Source organism: Scomber scombrus, chromosome 21, assembly GCF_963691925.1.
Source record: "Scomber scombrus chromosome 21, fScoSco1.1, whole genome shotgun sequence".
Classification (NCBI taxonomy): Eukaryota; Metazoa; Chordata; class Actinopteri; order Scombriformes; family Scombridae; genus Scomber; species Scomber scombrus.
This window is the reverse complement of record NC_084990.1, coordinates 17,687,504-17,712,753: the sequence shown is the minus strand read 5'-3', so window position 1 is coordinate 17,712,753 and position 25,250 is coordinate 17,687,504. Positions and strand designations below refer to the sequence as shown.

General features: G+C 42.8%; 1 protein-coding gene across 3 annotated transcripts in view; it reads right to left on the bottom strand.

Moving 5' to 3' along the window:
• Positions 1-388: 388 nt before the first annotated feature.
• Positions 389-25,250, bottom strand: part of nrxn1a (neurexin 1a) — a 59,676-nt gene continuing 34,814 nt past the window's right edge. The window contains exons 12-25 of one of the 3 annotated variants that reach the window (XM_062442683.1): positions 24,386-24,589; positions 23,162-23,188; positions 20,059-20,181; positions 19,310-19,691; positions 18,689-18,879; positions 18,134-18,307; positions 17,803-17,829; positions 16,233-16,352; positions 15,127-15,308; positions 13,881-14,052; positions 12,827-12,916; positions 11,375-11,685; positions 1,440-1,518; positions 389-690 (exon numbers count right to left, since the gene is read on the bottom strand). In XM_062442683.1, the coding sequence (XP_062298667.1) occupies positions 389-690; positions 1,440-1,518; positions 11,375-11,685; positions 12,827-12,916; positions 13,881-14,052; positions 15,127-15,308; positions 16,233-16,352; positions 17,803-17,829; positions 18,134-18,307; positions 18,689-18,879; positions 19,310-19,691; positions 20,059-20,181; positions 23,162-23,188; positions 24,386-24,589 (2,384 nt within the window). Of the gene's footprint in view, positions 691-1,439; positions 1,519-11,370; positions 11,686-12,826; positions 12,917-13,880; positions 14,053-15,126; positions 15,309-16,232; positions 16,353-17,802; positions 17,830-18,133; positions 18,308-18,688; positions 18,880-19,309; positions 19,692-20,058; positions 20,182-23,161; positions 23,189-23,236; positions 23,247-24,359; positions 24,590-25,250 lie in introns of all 3 variants that reach the window. The other 2 variants (XM_062442682.1, XM_062442684.1) reach the window with 2 other exon arrangements.

The window sequence follows — 25,250 nt, the reverse complement described above, 5'->3', positions numbered from 1 at the left end:
GGCTGCCCCCAAAATGGTTCTTCACTGGGAGTTGAACTGGTGCTTTCTAAATCATTTGGAATGGTGTTTATGTTCATAAAACAAGCCTCTCTCTGAGGCTCTGCTCATTGGTAAATACTGTACAGTAAGGGTCCTTGCCCTCAGGCCAGTCTGTATGTGTGTGTATGTTTGTGCTTAAATGTCTGTGTGCTTGAAATTGTATATGTATGTGTGTTTGCCAGTATGTGTGCAGGTGTGATTATTGGAGAGTAAACATTAACATCAGCATGTCTATGTCAGTGTGCATGTGTGTATTTTTTTTTTTTTTGAGAATATATCTATTTATGTACATATACCGTTATATATAAAGGTTTATGCGTATATGTCTGTGTGTCGGACATCTTCCGCCTCAGACGTAGTACTCCTTATCTTTGTTCTTCTTGTTCTTGGAGATCTTGGCGATGCCCAGTGGCTTGTCCTTGGCGCTGCCATTGGGCTGTGTGGCCGAGTTGCTGATGTAGTTACGGCTCTCGTCCACGTGGTAGGAGCCCTCGTCGCGGTTGCGGTACTTGTACATGGCGTAGAGGAGGATGAGGATGCAGAGGGCAGCGGCTGCCACGATGCCCACCACCATGCCAGTGGTGCTGCTGCTCTCCCGCACCACCTCGGACGGACCTGGGAACACCTTCACCTCCGTCAGGGGGGGACGGGCTGTGAGGAGAACAGGGAAGAAAGTGATGTTGAATTACAGTTTACTGCATACATTATTAATTTGGATTACATGTCAAGAAGGTGGGTGGAGAGCTGGAACGAGAAGATACAATGCATTTTCATGATTAATTATTTGACATGAGTTTTGCATAATGCTACATGCTGGCAAGGGAAGGCTGCAGCTTGGGGCGAAAGCTGTTTCCATATTATCACATAATGTGTAAACAGATTATATTACACAGCGTTGAGAGGTGGGCCAGAGCACAGGTGCACGTATATCAATTTTTATTACATACATTTGAAACAATATGATGTACACAAGGAGCCAGGGCTGCAGTGTAGTGATATATGCCACCATAAAATATGACTGCAGGTAGAAGAATTTGCCTGTGAAATCTTTGGGCTGTTTAGAGATGAAGTGAACAAGGGACAAAAAGGAAAGGATAAAAAAAAGGGGAAGAGACAGATAGAAAACAAGGTGATTTATAACATAAAGGAACAATAAGGGGAAAAGGGTAAGGTGGAGAGTGAAGGCGAGAGCAAAGTACAGGATAGAAACAAAGATTGGGGAGTGGATGGAGAGTGTTAGGTAATGCCTCGAGGCAGCAACATAAGTGGAAATGAAAAATTCATTGAAGCGAGCGACAAAGTGGTAGAAAAAAAAAAACCTGAACCTGAATGGAGGACAAATGGAAATAAAAAGCTTAACAAAGGGAGTGTGATGTGTGTATTTGTGGCAGGGATCTCACCTGAACTGGGGTCACAGGGGTCAATGTCTTCATCGTCACTTGGACATTCCGCTGACGCCACCAGCAAATCGTCTGCCGACTACAGAAAGAGGATTCAGAAAAATTACACATACATAACGGGGTCCAAAAGTCCACAAAAGACCACAGTGAAAAATCTGTAAATTATCAGAAAGTTTAGAAACATTTAAAAATGCAAGAAGTTATGACATGTAAAATGAAGACAAAATATTTCAGTCAGGAACACTCTTGTCAAAGATCAAACCATTTATTGCAACAAATGGTAATACAATACTTGGCGTTGAAGGCTCCACTCTAAGATGCTCCCTGGATTAGCCAGCAGCATGCTGAGCTAAAAACAGGGAGTGCAATGCAAAACCCCCTGCAGAGTGGGCCGAAAGCAAGATATGAATTGCAGATTGACCCTAGAGCCATGATGGGACCCTGAACCAGAAAGGTGGAGACTGGAGGCAAGCTTTGCCAGCAGCAGTGTTAGCAACGGTGAAGCAAGATCAGTGTAGGTGGGAGTCATATTTAAATAGACCGCCTTGTGGTGAGAATTGGTGGCTGTGATTGGTGTGTGACTGATTCAATCAGTGGCTGTCAGCTGATTACAGCTGGGGCGTATGACTTCTGTATCCTGCATGAACTAACACGTTGCTTCATTTCAGTCAGGAACACTCTTGTCATAGATTAAACCATTTATTGCAACAAATGGTAATACAGTTTTACTTGGCGTTGAAGGCTCCACCCTAAGATGCTCCCTGGATTAGCCAGCAGCATGCTGAGCTAAAAACAGGGAGCGCAATGCAAAACCCCCAAAACAAACATGGAACCCAACGCCAAGCCTAGTTAACGCCCATGCTAAGCATCAGCCAGACTTCGGATAAATCTATGTGTAGCAGCAAGCATGCTGCAGACCTCAGAAATTCATAAATGAATTAGGACGCAGCATGCGTCCTGAAGAGGCCATTCTACTGTTATGCAAACTATCAATGTGAAGCAGCAACCATGCTGCTTGACCTCAGAAATTCATTAAAGATTTAAGATGCAAGCATGCATCTTGAAGAAACTATTCTACTGTTATGTGAACTATGTGGGCTATCAATTTGTAGCAGCAAGCATGCTGCAGACTTTAGCTGCATGAACTGCTTCAGAGAGGGATGCAAGCATGCAACCCAGGAGAGGTCATACTACATATTATCAATGAACCCCAGCCAACCACTTTAAATGCAGCATTTCTGATCACAAAATGATGACAGAGTTCTTCAGTATTTGCTCTCATAGAATTTTGAGCTGCAATCAGTACTCTCAGGCAATGTAATGTTCCTCGGCGCCTGAAGACCAGCGACCCCTGGCTTTTAGAGTGGATGCACCAATGTGGAAGGAGTAGGAGGTGTTTAGTTCAGAGGGGGGCCTCATGTTTGCAGAGGAGATGGAGGCGTGCAGTAAATCAAGACCTTGACATAGCCTTCCTTTGTTGGTTAGCCTTGGTTAACTTGCCTCGCCTGAGGACGCCACTTCGGGTACCAGGTTACAGAAGATGGAGGACAAAAGCAGTGTTAGTTTGAGTTTAATCGATGAGCCTTTACTTTTGTCTGATTTTTTAAATGTTTAAAAGGTGAATGGTGTACAACAGTCTGAGCTAGTTGTATATTTGCCACACCTGAGGAAGCATAAAATGCAGTGAGGAAAATGCTTGAAATATTGGATGTTAAATTTGTGTTTATATTTTAACGGGTGTAGTTTCTACAGCTATTACGGTAAAAGTGGAGCGGCCCTTGGAAACTCACAGACCACTGTGCATAGCCAATCTTCTCATGTCATGCTAATCAGCCAATCAAATCCGTGCATTCGGACACAAGGAGAGTCTGCATTATCAGTGAGATACTCATGGAGAGACGTTTTGTTATAAAGTTATTAGATGTGAAATTAAGTCTATGGTTTAAGTTAAGTTTAAAAGTAAAAAGGGATTCTTTTCCATTTTTCCCCCCCTCCCTCTAAGACTAAGCTATGTAAGAAGTGCAATCAAATGATTTTTGTAATGCACTTTATTTTATTATTAATTTGAATCCCACAAGTTGAGTGTAGATACTAATAAATGTTGTTGCATTATTCTAGAATTCTACTGTATTTATTTGACAGTCTACAATCTACCCACTAGAAAAATGCTGATGTAACAACAACGCTACTTCAAGCTACTGAAAATAACCAACACTAAGATGTTCTGGACCTTCACTTGAGGAAATCTTCACAAACTGGACCTCAGTGGATTTTTAATTGAACATCCCTGATTGAAAGCAACATGATCATGAGTTTATCCACAGTCTGCCCTGGGGAATTATTCTTAAGGAGGCCTAATAAAGACAGTAAGTCGCATTTAGTAATAGACACTGTGTCTAACCCGCTTGTATAGCTTCTTGAAAGCGAACCAGTTTTTTTTTTTTTTTTTTTTTGCTCTGCAGCAGAATTTAACTATATTAATATCATTACCTGCAAGAATTTGCTTCCTCAGCTGAGGAGAAACTGCAGCAGCAGGTGGAGAAGAGGGTAGGGACTCACATCAGGTAATGACAGTGGACACAGCTGGAGCCAGCAGTGACGCTGAATTTGAAGTTTGGAGAAGACAGCTGGAGCGGGATTTCTGAAGTTGGAGGCGGACATCCACCTCGCGTAGGAAGGACTGGATGCTGAGCAGAGCGCCGAGAACGAAGTCTCGTCTGAGGCTTGGTGTGTGGACGGAGTCTCACCTGTTTAGCCGGGGTGCAAACGCTAGCAGGAATGGAGGCAGGTGTATGCGCATATACAGCGCTGTGAGGGCAGTTCTTCTTCGACATGCAGTTTTTGAAAAGTGGCAACAGCAAGAGCAGAATGGTCCTGGTCCTGGAGTTTTGGGACGAAAATTCAAAAGGCTCTTCATGGCTGTCCACCAAAGGAGCAGAAACACTGCAGCGAGAGTGGAGGATCTTAACCACTGCCAGTTTGAAATCAAAGGACAGTTTTTACTTGTTGGCGAGAGCTAGACAAACAGTACTGCTGTCTTCTGCCCCTACTTCTGATCCTTCTCATCTTTTGGTTTCAAAGACATCTTCATCCATAACAGATCAATAATCCAATTATCCAGCTCAAGAAACGATGTGAGGAGCGCAGAGTGGTAAGCAATGAAATAACACAGTAGAAGTTTTTGCTATCATACCTTGATTCAAGCTTTGCCAGCAGCAGTGTTAGCAACGGTGAAGCAAGATCAGTGTAGGTGGGAGTCATATTCAAATGGACTGCCTTGTGGAAAAAATGGCTGTTATTGGTGTATGCTGATACAATCAGTGGATGTCAGCTGATTACAGCTGGGGCGTATGACTTCCGTGTCCTGCATGAACTAACGTGTTGCTTCATTTAAGGTTCTGCACTATTTCTAGGTCAGCAATCACATTTAAGCAAATTTGTTTGCAGATCAGAGGCTCTTTCAAGTAATTCAACTTACAACCAGTGTTCACCTGCTACAAATATGTCTGGGTTTCCAACAGAGCATAGCTTACTTAGTAGCATTGTGATAGTGGGAAACAGGGCATCACAATTAAGTGAAAGTGTCAGAAGTCAAATTGTTACTCCAAGCAAAGAGGGGCTTTCTTGGTGTCAAATCATGGCTAGATTAGAGGTTTCTAAGGGGGCAGTGTAGAGGACTCTCAAACACTTTTCTGAAACTGGATCAGCTGTGTCCAAAGCACGATCAGGCTGACCTAAAGTGTCCACACTGTCAGAAGATCAATACATCAAGCTTAGTTCCCTGAGAGATAGAAAAGCAACTTCATCACAGATACAGAATTAGCTAAATAAAGAACGCAAGACAGCAGAAGTACTGTCCAAAGGAGTCTGTCTGTAGTGGTCTCGGAGGATGAGTAGCAGTTTCTAAACCACTTCTCAGAAGGGGAAACAAGGCCAAATGCTTGGGGTGGGCTAAGAAATGCTGAAATTTCACAGTGGATCAATGGAGAAAGTCCTTTTCACTGATAAATCCAAGTTTGAGATTTATGGCAGTGACAGAAGGGTGCACGTAAGGAGACAAGCAGGAGAGAGAGCGATACCGCAGTGGATCAAACTGAAACATGGTTGTGGTAATATTCAAGTCTGGATGTGTTTTGCCTACTTTGGAGTTGGACACCTGCACTGAACTGACGACACCGTGACCAATGAGAAGTACTCCACTTCAATCTTTAGAGACCTGCTACACCCTCTGGTTACTGCAGCAGGATAATGACTCCAAACAAACCTCAACGCTTTGCAAGAAGCTACTTGAAGACCAAACTCACAGAGTCCATGTCAGCTCGAGTGCATGCTGTCAATAAAGCAAAAGGAGGGCATACCAAAACACTAAGATATTCTGAAATTCATGTGCATTTTTTTTTTTTTAAGATTCAGCTATTCACTCAAATTGTTAAGCTTATATTATCATTTGTAAAGAAAAATTATAGTATTCAAAACAAATGCAAAATAGAAGTATCTTGATTATTGGTTTAAGATGTTTGGACTCTTGGACATTTTTAAATAGACCGAGTGTATTCATAACATCTACAAGAAAAAAAAAAATTCAGGGCTCAATAATCGACACCTGGCCCATGCTGTGATTCCTGCTTATTTTCTACATGTGCGAGCAGACAGAGCCAGCCAGTCGCCCACCCGTTTTCCAGTTTGCCACAAACACTTGTGCCTATTACAGCCCCCAGTGATGGCAGACGGCCAAAACCAGAGTGGCAAGGAGAGAAGAAAAAAGGAGGAGGGAGGAGAGAAACATTGGATCCTGTTTAAAACCACAAGGGGATAGCCAGTTATAATCTCCTACTCTCTTGACCCTCCCCCTCTCCCCCACTTGTTTTTCTATCTTCCACACCTCCCTGTCTCCCTCTGTTCTACGCTCTCCATCTGATATCGGCTAATGTTCATGTGCGGTAGAGAATGCGCAGTGTGAGGCTGAAGAGATTTCATTAAATATTACACCCGAGCACTCGGTTGCTCATTTAAATCTCCTTTATTTAACACCTCTCCATAAGCATCATGTCAATAACCCACTTACATTCAACCTCTAAACCTACATCAACCAACTAACCACTCTTTCTCCCTGCTTCACTCCCTCTCTATTGAAAAGGCGCCCTTTTTCCTCTCCATCCCTACTCCTCCTGTTGCCATGGCAACTCTAAGTTCAGGCTGTTAAAAATGATGGGGAATAAAAAAAAAGAAGACCAAAAAAATCAGGAGTGCACACCCTCAGTGGGAACCTGTGCATTGATTTGCCATTCCAGCCAGAGTGTGAGGAAAGGGGGTAAGAAGGGAGGGAGTGAAAGATAGATGGATGGATAAAAAGAATTTTGGGAGGAGGCGATTGGAGAGAAAGAGAGAGAAAGAAAAGGAAGAGGGGAAAGGAGGAGGAGGACTTCAAAGTGCTGCGGTCTTTACTTAACACCGTGCTAATGTGCTTCGCATATTCATGAAGTACTGTTAAACATTGCCCGCCCTTACGCTTCGGCATGAGATATGAATGTGTGTGTGTCAGTTTCTGAGCGTGTGTGTGTTTTAACCACACTGGGTGCTCAGTGCCAGCGCTAAATTAAAATTGGATTGTGATGCATTGCAGTAAATGTTAGTAACCCACAGAATAAAGGAGAGGGGAGAAAGCGGTAGAGCTGTGGAAGCAGAATCTAAACCAAATCAAAGTACTAAGTGGTCAATAATGCCTGAGTGGAAACCTACAATTAGTATGATGAAGGCTAATTCATTAAGCTGTGCCTCTATTCTTGGTTTCTCTATTTCTTTTGCCTTGTCTTTGTGAGAACATAGATTACATAAGATTCAAGAAGCAACCAGTTACTTTATTCATGTGAAAAAAAAGCCTGCGTGGGCCTCGTGTGGTGTGGTCTTGGTCCTGACAAGTCTACTGTGGTTTAGTTTGGCCTGAAACATACATTAGGTTATTGAGGCTTGACTCTGTCCCTTTCCTCCACTGCCTTTCCAATCAGTTCTGCCCACTGGGCTGTCAAATGCTGCTAGGGTGAGCTTAGCCTCTGGAATCCAGCCAGTCAATAAACCTCTGTACCTTTGCCAGGATCCAAATAGCACAAGAACCAATCAGCCAGTAGGAAACACATCATCCGTGACATCTGTCACTGATCAATGTCGGGCCACCATGCTTGATTATTGATCCAAAGACACCTATGTACCCTCCACAGAAACCTGCTCTGAATCTTTATTTCAGCTAAAACAAAAAATACAATAAAATAAATAAAAGCAGACAAGTACAAGGCCCCTCCTCTGATCTGTGACATCACTCTGTCAGCTGACCACCCCATTCAACCTGGAAGGTGTCAATCGCACTATTGATCCCATGGGAGACAGAGAGCATGAGGAAAACTAGACACATGCTAAGCACAACTTTAACCCCAGCCTTCAGAAGTTTTACTTAAAGACGCGTACATCCAATAAAACCTCCACCCCTCCATCCCACCCTCCTTCCCTCTTTGTCCACATCTTTGCAAGTCTTTTCATACACTATCGACAGAGCATGCTGACGTATTGCTGTACGCGGATGCAAAATGACAGGGTGAGGAAAAAAACAAAACAGAGGAGGCACAGAAGGAAAGAGATAGGAAGTGAGAGAGCGTGAAGAGAAGGATGTCTGCATGCTGAAAGAGCAAAATCTCTACCTGAGCAGCCGAACAGTGCCAACGACCGTCCATGCCTCCCTGACTGCCTAGTTCACACATTGTGTCTGCTCTCTGTCCTCACACACTCTTGCAGAAGATTCAGCTGCTACTTTCACAACTGTAAATCACACACACACACACAGCTCTATAACAACCAAACATGCTCCATTGGTCTATTTCTATTTACATACATATATGCACAGGCACACAAGCGCACACCGAATCAGGCTGAAGTTGGCAGGCTGATGGAGAGATCCTGACGAGAGCAGATAGAAGCTAGCTCCACTACTGCAGATGGTGAGATAGACTCATACACCGCCTGCATTAACAGCCTATCACTGGAGCTCAACCACAGAGAGAGAGAGAGATAGAGAGAGAGAGGGAGGGAGGGAGAGAGAGAGAGAGGGAGGAGGAGAGGAGGTGGGGGGGAGTGCCGGATAAATATGGAAAGATATGGAAGGAGAGAGATAGCAAAAGAGAGTGAGTGAGAGGAAAGGAAAAAAAAGAAAAGTGAGCAGGGGAGGAGGCAGGAAGTATCTCCAGAAGATGGATGGCGAGTGCAAGAAAGGCAAGAGGGAGATGTGAGAGCGAAGAAGATAAAAAAAAAAGAGCCAGGGAGGGAAGCAAATGAGAGATAGATGTTCACAGGGCTGGTGGAAATGATTCTGATAGCCAATCGGACACTGCTCTCGGCCTAAGGTTTCTTTTATCAGTCTTCTGTTCAAACACAGGTACACACAAACACCATGACACACACACACACACACATACACACACACACACACACACCCGCAAACAAGACAGCGAACATCAAAACCAAAGTCAAGCTCTGTGACTCAGAGCAGCCTCTAGCATAAACACTCACACACACACAGGCTCACACAATCTCTCCCTCTCTTCTCCTCGCTGGTGCTCAGCTGTCATGCATTATTAATCCCCTCCACTTTTCAACATGCAAGAAAAAAAATTTCAATAAACTGTGGACTTCAGGAGGAGGCACGTAACACTTTCTCTCTTGCACAAAGTACTGACGGTAGGAGTAAACCCATGGGGTGGCGGTGGAGGGAGACTTCAACAGATCTACTTCAACACACACCCAAAACTTCGAAAAAAATCGATAAAATTGCTCGGCCCCCCTGTAAAAGATATCGCTGGCTGCCCCTCCTCTGATGCAATGTGCTGCAACTCAAGTCTATTGTTCTCAATCCACCTGTGTGTTTGTGTGTGTGTGTGTGAGCGTGCATTCTGTGTTTGTGTCTACATTGTATGTGTGTGCTCTGGTTAAGGCCAGGTTGGTTGCCAGGCAACACTAGGCAGCCTCAATGGTGAGGCTGTAGATTCTCCTTAAACAAGACAAATACACACACAAACACAGAGTTTTATGGCCAGCAGGAGTGACACAGACTAGAAAACACTCTCTCTCTCACACACACACACTGCAGCATGTTCAGCATATAGCAGGTCTGACCTAGTTCTCATGCTGTGATATTGACTCCAGTGCACAACTCTGCATCCCAATTTGAACACTGACATCAGCATATCATAGGAGCAGCAATACATCGATTTATAACTACACACATATACACATGAACAGGGAGCGATTGAGAGATGAAGTGTGAAAACAAGTCCCTGTGACAACCCCGTCACTCCGCAGCGCTATCCACCCAGCTCTCATATCCATTATTGATGCCTGAGGCTTAGCTCACAGCTCTCTGCGTTCTATTATTTATGTCTGAAACAGCTGGCGGTTCATACACAGAGGAGCTATTCTCTATGGGAGTCTGGATGGGAGAGAGTGAGAGAGATCAAGCAGCAGGTAGTGGGGCTCACTATCTCCATGGCAACTTGTATCACTGGAAAAAAAATCTTTTTCAGTGCGGCAGGCAAGCAGCCACAGTTTTATGAACACAGAAGAAGAGCTGCAATACACACAGTGTCATCTGAACAGTAGAGTAAAAGAGTCTGTGGTGTATCTGCTGATAATGTATCCTCTGACATTAACATCGACTCTGCAGCTGCATCCACTATAAATATCTCAATAACAGTCATGTTATGTTGGCACGTGTTTCGATTGTAGAGTCCCATTTGATTCAGTTTACCAGACACATATTACGGAAAGAAGCTATTAGAGCTTCCATTAACACAAACATTTCTTCTCCTGTAATTTAGTGGAAAGCGACCACTTAATTGAGAATTAGCCACCTAAATCCTTTCATGTGAATGTGTGAAAAAAACGTGTATGTGAACCTTGCATTGATGAAATGTTTTCGGCTGTGTTTTGAATAAAAAAAAAAAAAGAAGTTTAATATAGATGATAAAATACAATTAACCACTCATCAGAAGGCTTGAAAACATGTAGCACTTTCTGAAAGAAAGAAAAGGCTAAAACTGATTCTTACAGCAGCGCTTTTTTTCATGATACACTAATTCTTTGGTTGTGTCAGATAAGAAATTCTCCATCTCTTTACTGTAGGATGCAGCTCACATTAGCGAACTTTTCAGATACATTTAACAGATTTGTTTTTGACAACCTTTAAATCAAAGTTAAAAACTTTGATGTTGGAGCGTCCTCGAGGCCATGGATGTCTAAGACACTGACCGTGTAATTGCAGAGTCCCCAGTTTGGGTCCGGCTGGGGACTTTTGATACACGTCATCTCAAATTATCTTTTCATCTCCTGTCAGCTCTCCACTGTGTACTATCTTTATGCCTTTACTTAAAACTTTTAATGTTTTTCTCTGCCTTTGAATGAATCTTGAGCATTCATTATTTTCCATCTTGTGCTTAGATCCTGGGCTACTTTCTATGTATTTCTTTATTTTTATCTTTTTATCATTTCTTCTATAATTCAGACTCAGATTCATACTGTGGTTCTTTCAGTTTTAATACATTATGTAAAACACTTTGTGCATGAAATATTCTGTATTAACAAACTTCCTTTGCCTTAAGTGCAGTTTTAAACTATCCCACTCTTGACACATCTTGCTTTGCTCTAGTCCATGCTAATCCTCTTACCGAGTTGGAAAAGAAAGTTATCAAAGAAAATTAACACTTTTTAATTAACCATTGTTACACCAAAGTAGGATGGCAGTGGGTTGATTGGACATACGTGTATAAGATATCTAAGGAATTACACATGAACAGCAAATATTTTTAACACCACACACGAAATGAGTTTAATGGGTTTTACATATCAAACCATAAAATCAGCAATTGATTTTGAAGGCATTAAATGTGTGTGCTGACCTGCTGTGTGGCGCCCTGTTTCCTGTTAGAGGCTGTGGTGGTTGTGATGTCACTAAGGGAGGGGGCGGAGTCTGAGCGGTTGCCACCAGCGGCAGCACTGGACTGCGGGGTGATGGAGGAGGACGGCATGTCGCCCACCAGTCGCGCGCTGCCCTCCACCCTGATGTGCGGGTGCCCCTCGGCGGCCATGTTGAGGATGCGGAGGCCGTTGTAGTAGAGGCCGGAGAGCTGACCTTGGAACATGCCAGCGCCTCGCTCGGCTCCACCGACACGCACCGTTGTCTGGCTGTTGAAGATGGTCAGCTGGCGACCTACACGGATATCGGCACGCACACACAACAACACGCACGCACGCACACACACAATCCAAACACACAGAGACACACCAGGAAAGAAGGCGGACAGACACACGCAAATACAGTCACACACACATACATACCAGTGGTCACATACGTGCATACATACACACACAAGAGTGTTTGAGTGTTACACAATTCACCCCCAAGCCATGGTGAGAGGATGGGATAGATTAAGCATGGCAGAGCAAATCGAAGCCGTGGAGAACCGTGGAGAGAGAGAGAGGGGCTGAAACTGAGAGAGATAAGAGTGCGGAGAAGAGGGGACAGGAAAACAGGAGGAGACGTAGAGAAGAGGAGAGGAGAGAGTGTGCGGAGAGACGGAGAAGTCTAGGTGGATGAAGAGGCAAGGAACAGAAGGAGGAGGAAGAGGCAGCAGATGAGAGGAGTCAGAGGGCCCTGAGAAGACAAGCCTGACAGATGGTTGCTATGGTGATGGCTGTGCAGCACGACATTGTATTTGAAGGAGCAACAGACAGGCAGACAGAGAGACAGAGATCTAGAGAACTGTTGTAACAGCCCTATGAAGCATGCACAGGTTATAAGCTCTAGCACTGTTCACTGTTAAAGGGACTAGAGGCTAATTTAAGGAACTTTGCTGAAGTTTAGGAGGAGACCTTTTACATTTTTTCAAAAAAAGCATTGCTCTATTAGTAATTTCAAATTTACATAATTCTTACATGTCACAATACTTTGCATGTACTTTAATTTGATTACAAAATTGTTTTTCAACATGAGTAAATAATCTTTAGTAAATGCTTTATTGTTTACAATTTGATAATAAACAAAATTATTTACCAGTCTTAATAAAGCATCTTTTATCAGTACTTCTTTTTGTATTTTCTCATTTATTCACATTTAAATCTCTCCATCGTCCCTTTAACCTGATATTATCAGATACACACTAACAAGATACGTTCACAGGCACTACAGTTTACACAGTATTACACACTACAGCTGCCCAACTTTTAAATACTTAGTTATGGATTTAGATTTTTAGATGTTAGTTGATGGTGCACAATATAGTATATTCAACTGTCTTCAAATTGTATTTTTTAAGCTCAAAGTTTTAAGGAATTTTAATCAGGGTTTTTACCTTTGTCGAGTAGCCAATCGTCAACTACTCGACCGAGCCGATAGGGGATTCGCTGTCTGGCGATGGCCAGGCGCTCGTTATCAATGTTGCCTTTAATTTAGAGATGAAAACACAGTAGTAATTACGCACATCCAAACGTGGTACAGGAGCTGGATACAAAAAGAACAGCAATGAAAAGAAAGTAATGGTCTGCTCATTGTTAGCATGTCACTGCGTTAAGATAAGCTTGATGTGCTAAGAGAAGAGAAGCTGAATTCACTATGTTTCCAGTGAGCGGACTCTTACTCTCTGTTCATTGGGTTTAATTTAAAGAGACATTTCAGGGGTTAACATCTGCAAGAGCACAGGGAAATAATGTTACAGCTGCCACATACTGTCTATATGACTCACTGAGTTTAGAGTTACATACAGGAAGAACCCGCACACACACCTCACAACAACTAGCATTTAGCATTTTAGCTATCAGCTACCTTCAGCCTGGACTCGTTGTGTTAAAGACGACTACCTATGATTACCACTTTAAATGTAAAAACCAACAAATATAAAAACAAAATCTATGTTCAACAAAATACACTTTTTTCTTTTTCTTATTTTTTCTCTCTAGTTAAACATTTAACTCAACATATGACATATTTTTAAATTATTGTTTGACCAAAAATGCACCAACTGTTATTATTTTCTTTTATGATGAGAAAAACAACTGACACCTGAATTAAATATTTTCATAAATTACCTTTAACACTATTTAACAGTCAGGTCTAACATAACATAGCTGACTAGTATACAAGCTATTGTAATAACTATCTCATTTTATGGTTTAAAAAGTCATGTTTCATATCAGATCACACATATTTCATTTCAAACACAATAACATAAAACAAAGCTGCAATTATATTACTCAACTTCAGTATTTAAATATAAACATTGATAGGAACACTGATGTGGTTCATCAATCAGGAGGGGGGCTGATTTGAACTAAGGTGTAGTCAGCTCTGCCCCTGCTGGGCAATGCCGTGGTTGGTCGGTGGGCTTATGTGGGCGGGGCAGGGCCTACCTGAGGGATAGCGCTCTATGACAGGCAGGTCGTCCAGTTGGAGGGTAGCATTGCCTCCGCTGCGGGTGAACCGAATTATGTGGTACTTCCCATCGTTGACAAACTTGGTGCTCTCCTCGATGTTGATGTCATCAGTGCCAACATTAAACACTACTCTAATGTTGCCTTTGTCCTGAAGAGGAGGAGGGGAGATATGAAAATGCTTCATGAGGAATGTAATTGTTTTTAAAGAGCCAAGATTATCGCTCCCTTCAGGTCCTTTTTCATTGCACTATTTACTTGAACGTGTGTGTCCCCAACTGACTGTGATAGTGTGTGTTTTTGTGATAAGTACTTCATTCTGACATTTTTGCCGTGTCTCTCCTGTGAAGAAGTTAATGGTTCTGTCTAAATACCCACACTTGCCGATGCGAGTAGTAAAGTGCCTACTTGCGTGACGTATTTCAACAAACTGCCTCCAATGATAAATACCTTACATTCATGACCATATAATGAATGGATAAATAGTCAACCATTCAGCATTGCAGTTATGATTGGATACAATGAAAAACACATTCAGGAGCTGAGAGGAGTAATACAGTTAATAAAGGCATTAAATCGACTAATGGAAATATGTAGGTTTACTTAACATAGAAGAGACAACATGATTTTTTGAATGGTGTGATACTTTTTTTTAGCTAAAGTACATATTTGTCCAATGTGTTCTATATAAAAGAATAGGATATTTGATATGAAGTATCATATTATTATTATTCATATCAGTCTCATCAATAATTTTTGATTAGATATTTGAGTGACAGCCATCTGTGCATTTTCGGTTTGGACATGTCTGATAATATTTAGCTGATTTCAACATGTCAGAAACTTCATCTTCTTCATGTTTTAATTACTGCAAGCAGATGGATTGGTGCTGCCAGCAGACAGTGATGAAATGTGGGATACTGCTCGCTCCAAAGTGAGGAAATAAGATGGGTGTCAAATGAGTGTCATTTGTCAGTTGTCTGGGTGTTTGTGCATTTTTCAGATGTGAGATACACTAAATCACAAGTGTGGCGACTGGGACAGACCCAAAGGTATCTAACAAGACTTCCAGGTTAAATAAGGGTTAAATGAAGTATGTTCAGTCAGTGTATGCGTTACAGAAATCAACACCTTGAGGAAGAGCAATTTAAATTGTAAACAAGTATGAAAATAATCACAATTTATTGTCTTGGCCTTCTGTTTGAAAGCAAGGGTGTGTACTTACTATCTGCAGCTGTAGGTAGTCTCCCAGGCCAGATGCGCTGTCCACCCGGAGCAGAGTAGCGTGTTTTTGTTGAGTGCTGAATCCAAGGGCAAGCCTGTCTGCCCTGGTGCTCGGACGTTCATTAGGGGGCCATGTGTAAACCACCACGCCTCCATCACGGCCGAAGATATAAGTTGTCCCAGCTGGTCCACACAGATAAAAACTTAATTGCAAGCACGTCTTTATGCCATAAAAAGTGCTATCATCAGAGGTTTTTCCTACTGCAGGTGGCACCTCTGCCTATTTTTTTGCTTAATACGACAGGGCTGTATTGGAAAATACTAACAACAACTCTAAAATGTCACCGTTGACTGCCTTTCTACATTTGTCTTGTTGAAAAAAAAAATCAGTATTTTCCAAACTGCTTCTCACCTTACAGCAGGAAGCCGACTGTAATAACTAAATAATGACTCACACAAGTAACAATTATTTACCTTGCTGTAGGATGACTACATAGTCATTAGGTGGCTTGTTTATAAGACTGGCTGAGTATAATTTAGCATTTAAAGTGGGGAAATGTTAGACGAGGGAGGCAAGAGCAGAATAACTAACAACAATGTGCAGGTAATGTTTCTGTGCCACTTCAGAATCAGCAGTTGACAGTGCCCTCATGTGGTGGCTCTGATAAAATGCACACAAAATGCTTTGATTTATTGTGTGTGTTTGAAACCAGTCATTCAAGTACACTGTTTATAAAGCTGCAGTTCTACACATTAGAAGTTGTGGTTAAGGTTACATTTAGTGTGGTTTTGCAATTCAAAGAGAGTCACTGTGAGAATGAAGGTTTGACAGATTCATCAAAATGTTTTTTTAACCTAAGTTAAATCAAATAAAAACATGATGTGCACGCTTTTATCTACAAATGCAGGTTTAAATTTGATGCTTTATAATCTACATATTGAAACAGATATTATGAAGTTTTCACAGATATCATATACAGTCAAAATTGATTTATGTTGTTTTTTCATCTAGATATCTGAAAATAAAATCAGGAAGTAAAATAAAAATCTAACCCATCCTGCATCCACCCAGGCCTGAGAGTGAGAAAATGAAACCCGCAGACTCACCATCATTGCATAGTGGCCCAGCGTATGAAGTCATACTGCAGTCGCAGGTGAAACCCTCCCACTGCTGCAAACAAACTCCCTGATTTGAGCAGGAGTCTTCCTGACAGGTAGTGCTGGGACCTGCATGGGAGAGACGTGGCGGGGTGGGAGTGTGCAAAAGTTAGGAGAAGATAAACAGACACACCTTCTTGATTTTGTCTGGAGCCCAGTATGTCAGTACAGTATGGTTATATCTACACCGCATTTCCTTGAAAGATTTTGCAGTTTGAATTGGGTGGGTAGTCAGTGGTGCTGCAATGGTATTATGATTAGTAGTATTAGTAGAAAATCATCATGTGAGACTAGGATATTGTGGATAGGCTCCCATTCTTTAGATTAAAACTTACAGAAGATGTTACAGTCTCTGTATAATGAACTGAAACTAAACTGGAATCTGTGCTACTAGGTGAAAAGAGCCAAATGTAGAAAGCATGCAGGTGGTGAGGCTAGATGAGTGAGGCAAAGACAGGAGGAGGAGTTAAACATAAGTGGGCAGAATTATGTTTAAAAGGCCTTCATCTCAATACTCTCTCTTCAGCGGTCTGTCACCATTCGCTCCCTGCCTTGTGCTAAAACCACACAGGAGGAGAATATCAAAGCTCTCATCTTAAAGCGGAAATACATCAGGCAAGGACACGACACATCACGTAGGTGGGGCGGAGTGAGGTTTTCTACTGGCTACGCAGACTCGTCTTGGTCAATGCATGCATATTGAGTGTTGCATGATAACACAATTGGTTATGCAGAGTCACTGGTACTGAATTAATTAACTATATTGTTTAACTATAGTTTCATGGATACACATTGATTTGATTGATTTATTGTAATGCACAACATAAGAAAACCCCCACAAGGTTTCACTGCTGCGTTGCATTCCCTCTGGTACAATAAGGTATTTATTTTAATAATTTTTACACAGTTCTGTGTAGTTTTTACCTGTTAGAGGGCATAGCAATGCATAGAGAATAAAACAGAAACAAAAACAGACCAGCCACACAAAAGTAGAGGTGCACAACGCCCACTCATGGCTATCAGGGTCTGTGCAGCAGCTTCAGTTGATTATAATGGACATGCTCTTCTGCGACAGACGTGTCATGCCATGTCCATGCCTGGTGTATTTTGGCAGTCAGTCCTCCTTTTTTCCTCGTCTACCACGAGGCATGGAGGAAAGGGTGTGAAATAATTCACAAACGGAGTATTGAAGTTTAGGTTGGGAGTCAGTAGGAGGGGTTAGAGAGCATGCTGCTTGGCTACTCGGGTGGTGGAGCTGTGGTCAACTCAAGTCAAGCGGTGGTGATGTCACTACTGTGATGAAGTCACTATGGTGAGGCTAGGAGAGGACAGGTCACCTTTGACCTTTGACTCTGGATCACTGGGATCCACACAACACTGGACACCACTGGGTACTTTCAACACAAGCATACATACGCACACGCACACGTCCGTGCGCGCACAAACACACACACACACACACACCCTTTTTTCCCCACTCTCACACACGTGTCTCACATGCTCACACAAAGCGATATACCTTGCAAGTCAGCTTTCATCAATGTAACTTTTGTCAGCCAAACAAAAAAGCAAACAAGCAAATTAAGTTAGATGGTTAGTCAATGCACACAGATGCCTGTGAACTGCTGAAAGAGTGGAACAGAGAGAGAAAACACAATGCGCAGAAAGATAGAGGAAGAGATGAGAAGAAGAAAAGAGTAAAATTTACATCTAAGAGACCAAAAGCTGGGTTAGTGGGTTATCCTTAATAACAGAGAGCATGACTTAAATGGAAACTGAAAGAAAAAAGCAATAGGGACACGGGACTGGTTCACATCTGCAGGTGTGTTTTCCGTGTGTTTTCACCTCACCTTCACAGCCTCTCTCTACTTGTCCCATAGTTGCCAAGGCATCAGCCAAAAGGTCAGGGAGCCGGCCATTTAGATCAACTGTTGCTAGGCAACCTTGAAATCCTTCGCGGGAATGGACCAGCTTAGGTAGGTCCCGGTACATTTCTTTGGAGACGCCCCCGATATACAGGTCACCTGTCGAGGAGCAACACAATGAATGGCAGCTTCATGAACTAATCACTAATGCTCTGTCAGACTGTATCAGTAAAGGGCTGAGACTATTGATTTTCTTTATTGATTGATCAATCCGTTATTCTTTCTTTTGGTATTCAGTTTACAGTGATATAAAATGGCATTTTTGAAATGGCAATGACATTTCTGACTAAACAATAAACTGATTATGACAGTTATTGTACATCAATTATCTGACAGACTGATTCATTAACTGAGAAATTGTTTTAATACTCATGAGTACATGTTCATATTCTGTCAACATCAGCTTCTTACTGTAAGTACAAATATGCGCATCCCTTCCCCCTTAATGAGCTACTGCTTGTAACTTGTGTATGTGCATACCCTTTAGGTCGAGATTCTTGGCGCCCGTGGTGGTCTGCGTGGTGACTTTGGTGTCAATCTTGACCGTGTGAAGATTGTTCGTATCTCTGGAAATGTGCACATTGTGCCAGTGGTTGTCATTTAGAGGACTGTTAGAGTTGCCCTTGATCAGGTGCGCTCCATTGCCCAGGTCAGAGATGTAGTGAAGGTAACTAGAGAGGGAACAAGAAAAGAACAGATGAGAGGATTAAACAAGTCAGCAGAGAAAAGGAAAATTAATCATATTCATGATGAAGAACAACATAGGGTCATACACTTCAGGGTATTAGAATCTGTCTCCCAAATTTTAATCAGTCTTGCAAAATATAATTACAAGAATGGAGAGAAAAAGCTGCTTGACCTGTGCATTTTACGTATTTGATATTTCAGCTCGACAGTCAAGAACTTTAACGTTTTTTGTTCATTAAGGACAATGTTAACTGTAAGTTGTAGTAAAAATGGCAACATTGGCCATATTTCTGCAGGACGGCTATTCATTAATTTACCTTTTATTTGTTTTTTAATGCATTTTTGCATCATTTTACATTATATGCATTTATACTTATTGTCTAAACACTACGCACTGTGCATTGTAAAGCTCACCCTTTAACCAGCTCTACCACTATGAAGTCATTGCCGTCTCCCCTGTTGTAGAGAATAAGGCCGTCGGGGGAGGTTGTCTTGAACTGCATGAAGAGATGCATGGAGTAGTAGGCCTGTAGTGTGGGCAGTGTGACAAAACTGGAGCGCGAGCGGAAGGTGACGGGGTCAGCCACAATGGTCTTATAGCCGATAACAGCGTTGAGCTCGCAGTAGTCGATGTCGCCGTTCTTACACAGGTCGATGTAAGGCATGCCGTTCAGCGCCAGGCCCTGAAGGTGGCCGATGAAATTGGAGGGCACGGCGGGTATGTAGCGCTTCTCCGTCACAATACCAGTCTCCACATTGTGGAACTCTAGCTGGGTGTGATCGCCCGCCATTTGACCTGGTGGTGGGGGTAAACTTCAAAGATGAGGGCTACAGAAAGTTGGGTTTCAAGTGGAAGTGTTCAATACAAAAAAAAATGCTAATACTAATGCTTATTTCAATACATTAATATATCTATTAGCAACAGACAAGACAAACATTATTTTCACTTAAACGGGTACAGATGTTCTCTAAAAATAAAAAAAATAAATGTTGGTCATAGAGCAATATATCGACAAAAAGAATCAACAAGTAATTTACCAAATAAAACATTTTTAAACAGAATTCAACAGAATTTATCTACACGTAAGACTCAAAACCTGGGTGTAGTGTGAAAAACTGTAGTGAAAAGCTACATGAGGTTTAAGTTAGGTTGATGTGGTTACCTTCAACTGGCTGCATGTCGTCCACGGTGAGCTTGAGGCTCTTGCCACGCCGGACTACTCTCACTGTGTGCCACTCATTATCATTGAGGCCCGACCCCGCAAAGATGGTCTCTGGGCCTTTACCTACACATAGCCCAGAGCACCATTAACATATGCACAGAGATGTGGAGAGAAACAGACAGAGAGAGGAAAGGGAGACAGAGATGCAGAGAGACAGAGACAGAAAAAAAAGAAGTGCAGAAGAAGAAGAAGAAGAAGCAGAAAGCCAGGCAGGTTGAATTAAAATTTAAGGACAAAAGCGAGGAAATGGCTGGGAAAAAGCGGAAGGAAGGAGGGACCATACATATCCTGGGGGGACAAACACCTCCGTGTCAACACTCTCTCTCTCTTCAGATAGACAGGCAGACAGATCTCTTTACAGATATGCCAGCAAGACAGACGATGTGACACAGACAGAAAGATTAACATAAATGGATGCCATGGACGCCTAAGATGGAGACTGTGAGTCACAACAAACCCACGGTGAGACAATCCATCTGTGTACAGATCACACCGCCATGATGACCACCTAATACTCTCACATGCACAGACAGCACATTTACACCCCCCTGACTCCCAAACTGCTCCACAACTCTCACACCCCCGCACATATAACATATATTAGTCTCACCGCCTGCATGCAGGATCCCCTTTTTATTTTGCAAAAAGAGTGCAATACTTCAGTGGGCCTCATGGTGGCACTAGAGGTACACACAGAGGTACAATAGAGAGCTCTCCAAGGTGCTGATGTGCAGCAGAATGAGAGAAGCTGAGCTGTCCTCTCATGATGTCTCTCTCTCTGCCCATCTACCAGCTCATATCTTCACATAGTTGACTGCACACATTTGACAGACTGGCTGTTCCAAAAAACCTCACTGTCCCCTCCTACTCACAACAAGCACCCCACCAACCTTGAACAAAACACCCACCACCTCCCAATACACATACACAAGCTCTCCCCCTCCTCCTCCGAGCCCTGTTGGCTTGAGGATTGTGAGTGAGTCTGCTTACAGTGACCTATAGGAGGTAATGACGGGGGAGGTGAGAAGTAAACTGACCCGAACGGATTCCGCTGCAGAAAATGTCAAGCATGCCTACATCACTCATGGAGGCACGCAGGCAGAGACACACACACACACACACACACACACACACACACACACACACACACACACACACACACACAGGTAGACACAGTGAGGCAAACAGGCAGACTGATATAATTAAACATATGAGGAGGAAATCAAAATGGATATGGTGGTGTGAAATGCATGTGTGTGTGTTTGCACAGCTAGAAGAGTGTGTGTTGTACATTCAGAGAGGACACAGGGTTCCCCTGAGGAGACTCAGCTGTGCTCTGGGCATGAGCATCTCATCCTGTTACCATGGATCACTGCCTAGCACTGAGTGAAGGAGAGAATATGTGTATGTATGTGTGAGCATGTGTGTGAGTTTGTGCATATGTAACCGAATACTCAAAGAACGAGCAGACTGATGTGAGAGTGAGGCAGTGATCTGTGTCAACCTGGGAGCTGGAAATGGCGCACAGACACATGCACACACAAACCGAGCACCTATTTTGGGTCAGCACACTCCACATCATGGCGAGTTAAGAGTTATTTTGAGCTACTAGCGATCACTGTGGTCAGCAGACAGTCGACAATCTGTACTGTTAAAGCAAAAGACAAGTTGGCGAGACAATTCAAACAGACACGAGGGATTGTTTGTTGCAACAGAAATAAAATTCAAATCAAATGACAGAAGCTAGTGGAGATTATAAGAGCAGGATAATGAAAACAAAATGATAAAAAGCCTTTCGTATTTCATTAGCTCCAAATAACAAACGGCTTTTCTGCCGGATAAGCCTCAAATCTCTCCCATGCCGAGGCTTTTATTTGACTGCTGAGTGGACTATTTCAGTGGCGCCTTGCTGTTAAATACATTTTTTCTTCCCCCTTGAATATCAGATGTATAATTTATTGTATGCACACGGTGTGCCAGAAAAGTGGCTGCCTACTGAAATGTTCATTGAGACAACCGATCTAAAATTGGCCAACAGACATGCGGGATAGCAACAGTGCTGTGTGGCTAGTAGGGTTTCTATGGCAACTGCAGTCGTCCATTTCACCACCTCTTTGCCATCACAGAGCATTTGTCTCCTTCTCTTGCTTTCTCTGTGGTCGTGACAGAGAGAAACTCCACGTGAGGGAATTAAACTTCATCAGGGATTCAGATCCACTCACAGCAGCATGAACAGAAACACACACACAAACACACTCATTCCCACACAGGAAAACACATCCAGAAAACACACACGCTCACAGATGGCCACGAGAAGAATACAGAATGCACAGAATGCACTCTCTTATACACACAAGCACACACTAAACACACTGAATGAAACACTACCCAAGAATCCCTCATGTACAATTTAGAGAGAAACAACATGCAAACAAAGAAAGCCACCAGACAGACGCTGGGATGAAGGTGCGACAGAGAGAAACAGAGTGATAACACGTCTTTTGTCTCTGGCATGAAGGAAAAGTAATTAGCCTACAGCTCTAAGTTGCATTTATCCACCAGCTACCATTCTGTCTCTTTAGTTCCCACTTTTCAGCACACCTAATTTTACCTGAACACCTCATACCTTTGTCCTTCTTTTCTATCTTTTTTTTTTTCTTCCTTCCTCCTCCAACCCCCACCGTCCTCTCTTCCGTCTATCCCTCTTTGCTAAAATGGCCGACCTGGAAAACCCTGGCCCTCAGCAAAAAATCGCACCACTCCTGTGGTGTAGCTGAACATGCAGACACAAACACGCATATGTGCACCCAGACACATGGCACAAAGATATGTTGACTAAGAGATTAAGATTAGATGGACTGACATGACAGAGAGAGTGAAAAATGGTCAGACGTGAACAAAAATACACATACACGCACACACACACATACACACACACACACACACACACACACACACACACACACACACACACACACACACACAATCACACTGAGGAGGAAGAGGAAGGGGGAGGGGTTAGGTGAGATGGAGGATCACTTACTGGATGTACAGTTTATCCTGATACAGTCTGGAGGGAGAGCAGAGCAGAGGGTTAATGCTGCACACATACACATACTCTCCACGCCCTGGGGACGCACACATCGACACACCCTGCACGCAAACACACACACTGCTGAGAAAATACACTCTCCTTTGTCGCAGGACCTCAAGCTCCACTGTGCATGTTCTTACAACAGTGTGTGACTAAAATCAAAATGTGGCACTTTGGTTTTTAGCCAATCAAGAATAAACCTGGATCAAAATTGGTGAATTGTTATTTGTAACAGCGAAGGAGAGTGGTGTATCCCAGCATGAGCTGTGTGCTCATTGGCTGCTCTGGCCTGGGCGACAGATTCAGTCACCAATCAAAAGCATCGGGAGACTGAGATGGGTTATGTGTGTCACTTAGTCTGATGACATCGAACACATCCCACAATTTATGTCGCCCATCCAGAGCACAAATCTCCGCAAATGGCTGGAAGATTCAACCCCATCGATATTATTATTATTATTATTATTATCATTTTTTTACCCATGATGCCTTGGTGTGTCGTGTGGCGTCAACCACAGAAAAGACGTGGCTGCAGACAACCAGAGACCAACACATGCACCCCTTTGTGAGTCTGTGTGTGTTATCATGTGATTGTGTTTTTAATTTATGTGAAATTATGTGACTGTGAAAGCGCTGAAAGGCTGAAAATGTGTTTAGCAGTTGAAACTGTGAGAGAAAAATGTACAAAAAAAATTAGATACATGTGTTTTTCCAGTAGTGATGTGTGCAGTGTATGATTTGTGTGTCTTTGTGTTTGATTGTTGAAGATGTTAGGGATGCACAGGTCCGCTGGGAGTGAGCAGAGAATGCAGCTTGACGCTTGACCCTCTGTTCAACATGAAAACAATCCCACTAACCTTCATTTATGTGTTTATTTGACATTAAGCTATATATATACACCATGAAGTGAATCCAAATGCTATCAAGTTTCTTTCAAAGCCTGTTAAACCCATGTGAATATATCAAGTAACAGTGCAGCAGAATTAGCTGAGCTATCTATTCTCATTACTGCATCTATATAAGTTTATTTTCCTAGGATAATATATTATTAATCAACATTTAATGACATTCCAATGCCAAGAGGCCAGTATTAGATGCATTCCCCTGATAGGTAATTAGAATAATGTTTGAGAATCTACATGTGAGCATTTGTGTGTGTGTTCATGTGTGTACCTAGGTTGACAGTGAGTCGGACACGGCCCCCATCCAGCTCCAGACGAAGGGTGTCTGCGGAGTTACGGGATGTGGTTGCCATGAGAACGCCATAGGCCCGCTGGGAGCGAAACCGTAGCGAGACGTCCTCCGCCTCGGTGTGCATCGCCACAGGCAACTGCACCTTCATAAACTTACTGCCGTCGTACGACAGGATAGTTGCATCTGTACAAGATGCACACACACAGAGAGAGAGAGAGGGATAGAGGGAGAGAGAGACAGACAAGGAGACGATGAGAGAGGAGAGGGAAGTGGGTAGAAACACAAAAAAACACAAAGAAAAAGAGATAAAAAAGATGATTGACAAGGGGAAAATACATGAGGTGGGAGGAGACAAAGGCAGTTTGACATTGAGTGAATCAGATTTAAACATGACAAAGTATGTTGCGACATGGCTACACTCCCTTGTTCCCCGCCACGTCATGTTGAAACTCAGAACCTGCTCCTACAAAATTACCCCATCACTCCGCACCCTTAATTCATCATCACTCACTTACAAAAGAGGATGTAAAAATAGCCGCAGTTGCCTTGCTGGCCCTATTATCCGGTTAAATCAGAATGCATGGCAGTGAGTGTGTTAGCCACCGTTGCTGACATCCCAGACCCTGGAGTCATAATGTAACAAGCTCAGGTGATCCCGCTTTAATGTCTTTTGCATACTCATTTACATATTCATAATCTTCTCTCCCCACTACCTGCTGGGGCCAGTCCCCGACCGCTAAACTGTTTACCTCTGAGGACCCTGTTTTTTATTGGCCAATTACATACACAGCTAAACACACTCTCCATGTCGTTGTCTTTATCTCTCCCTCTCCTCCTCCTTTCT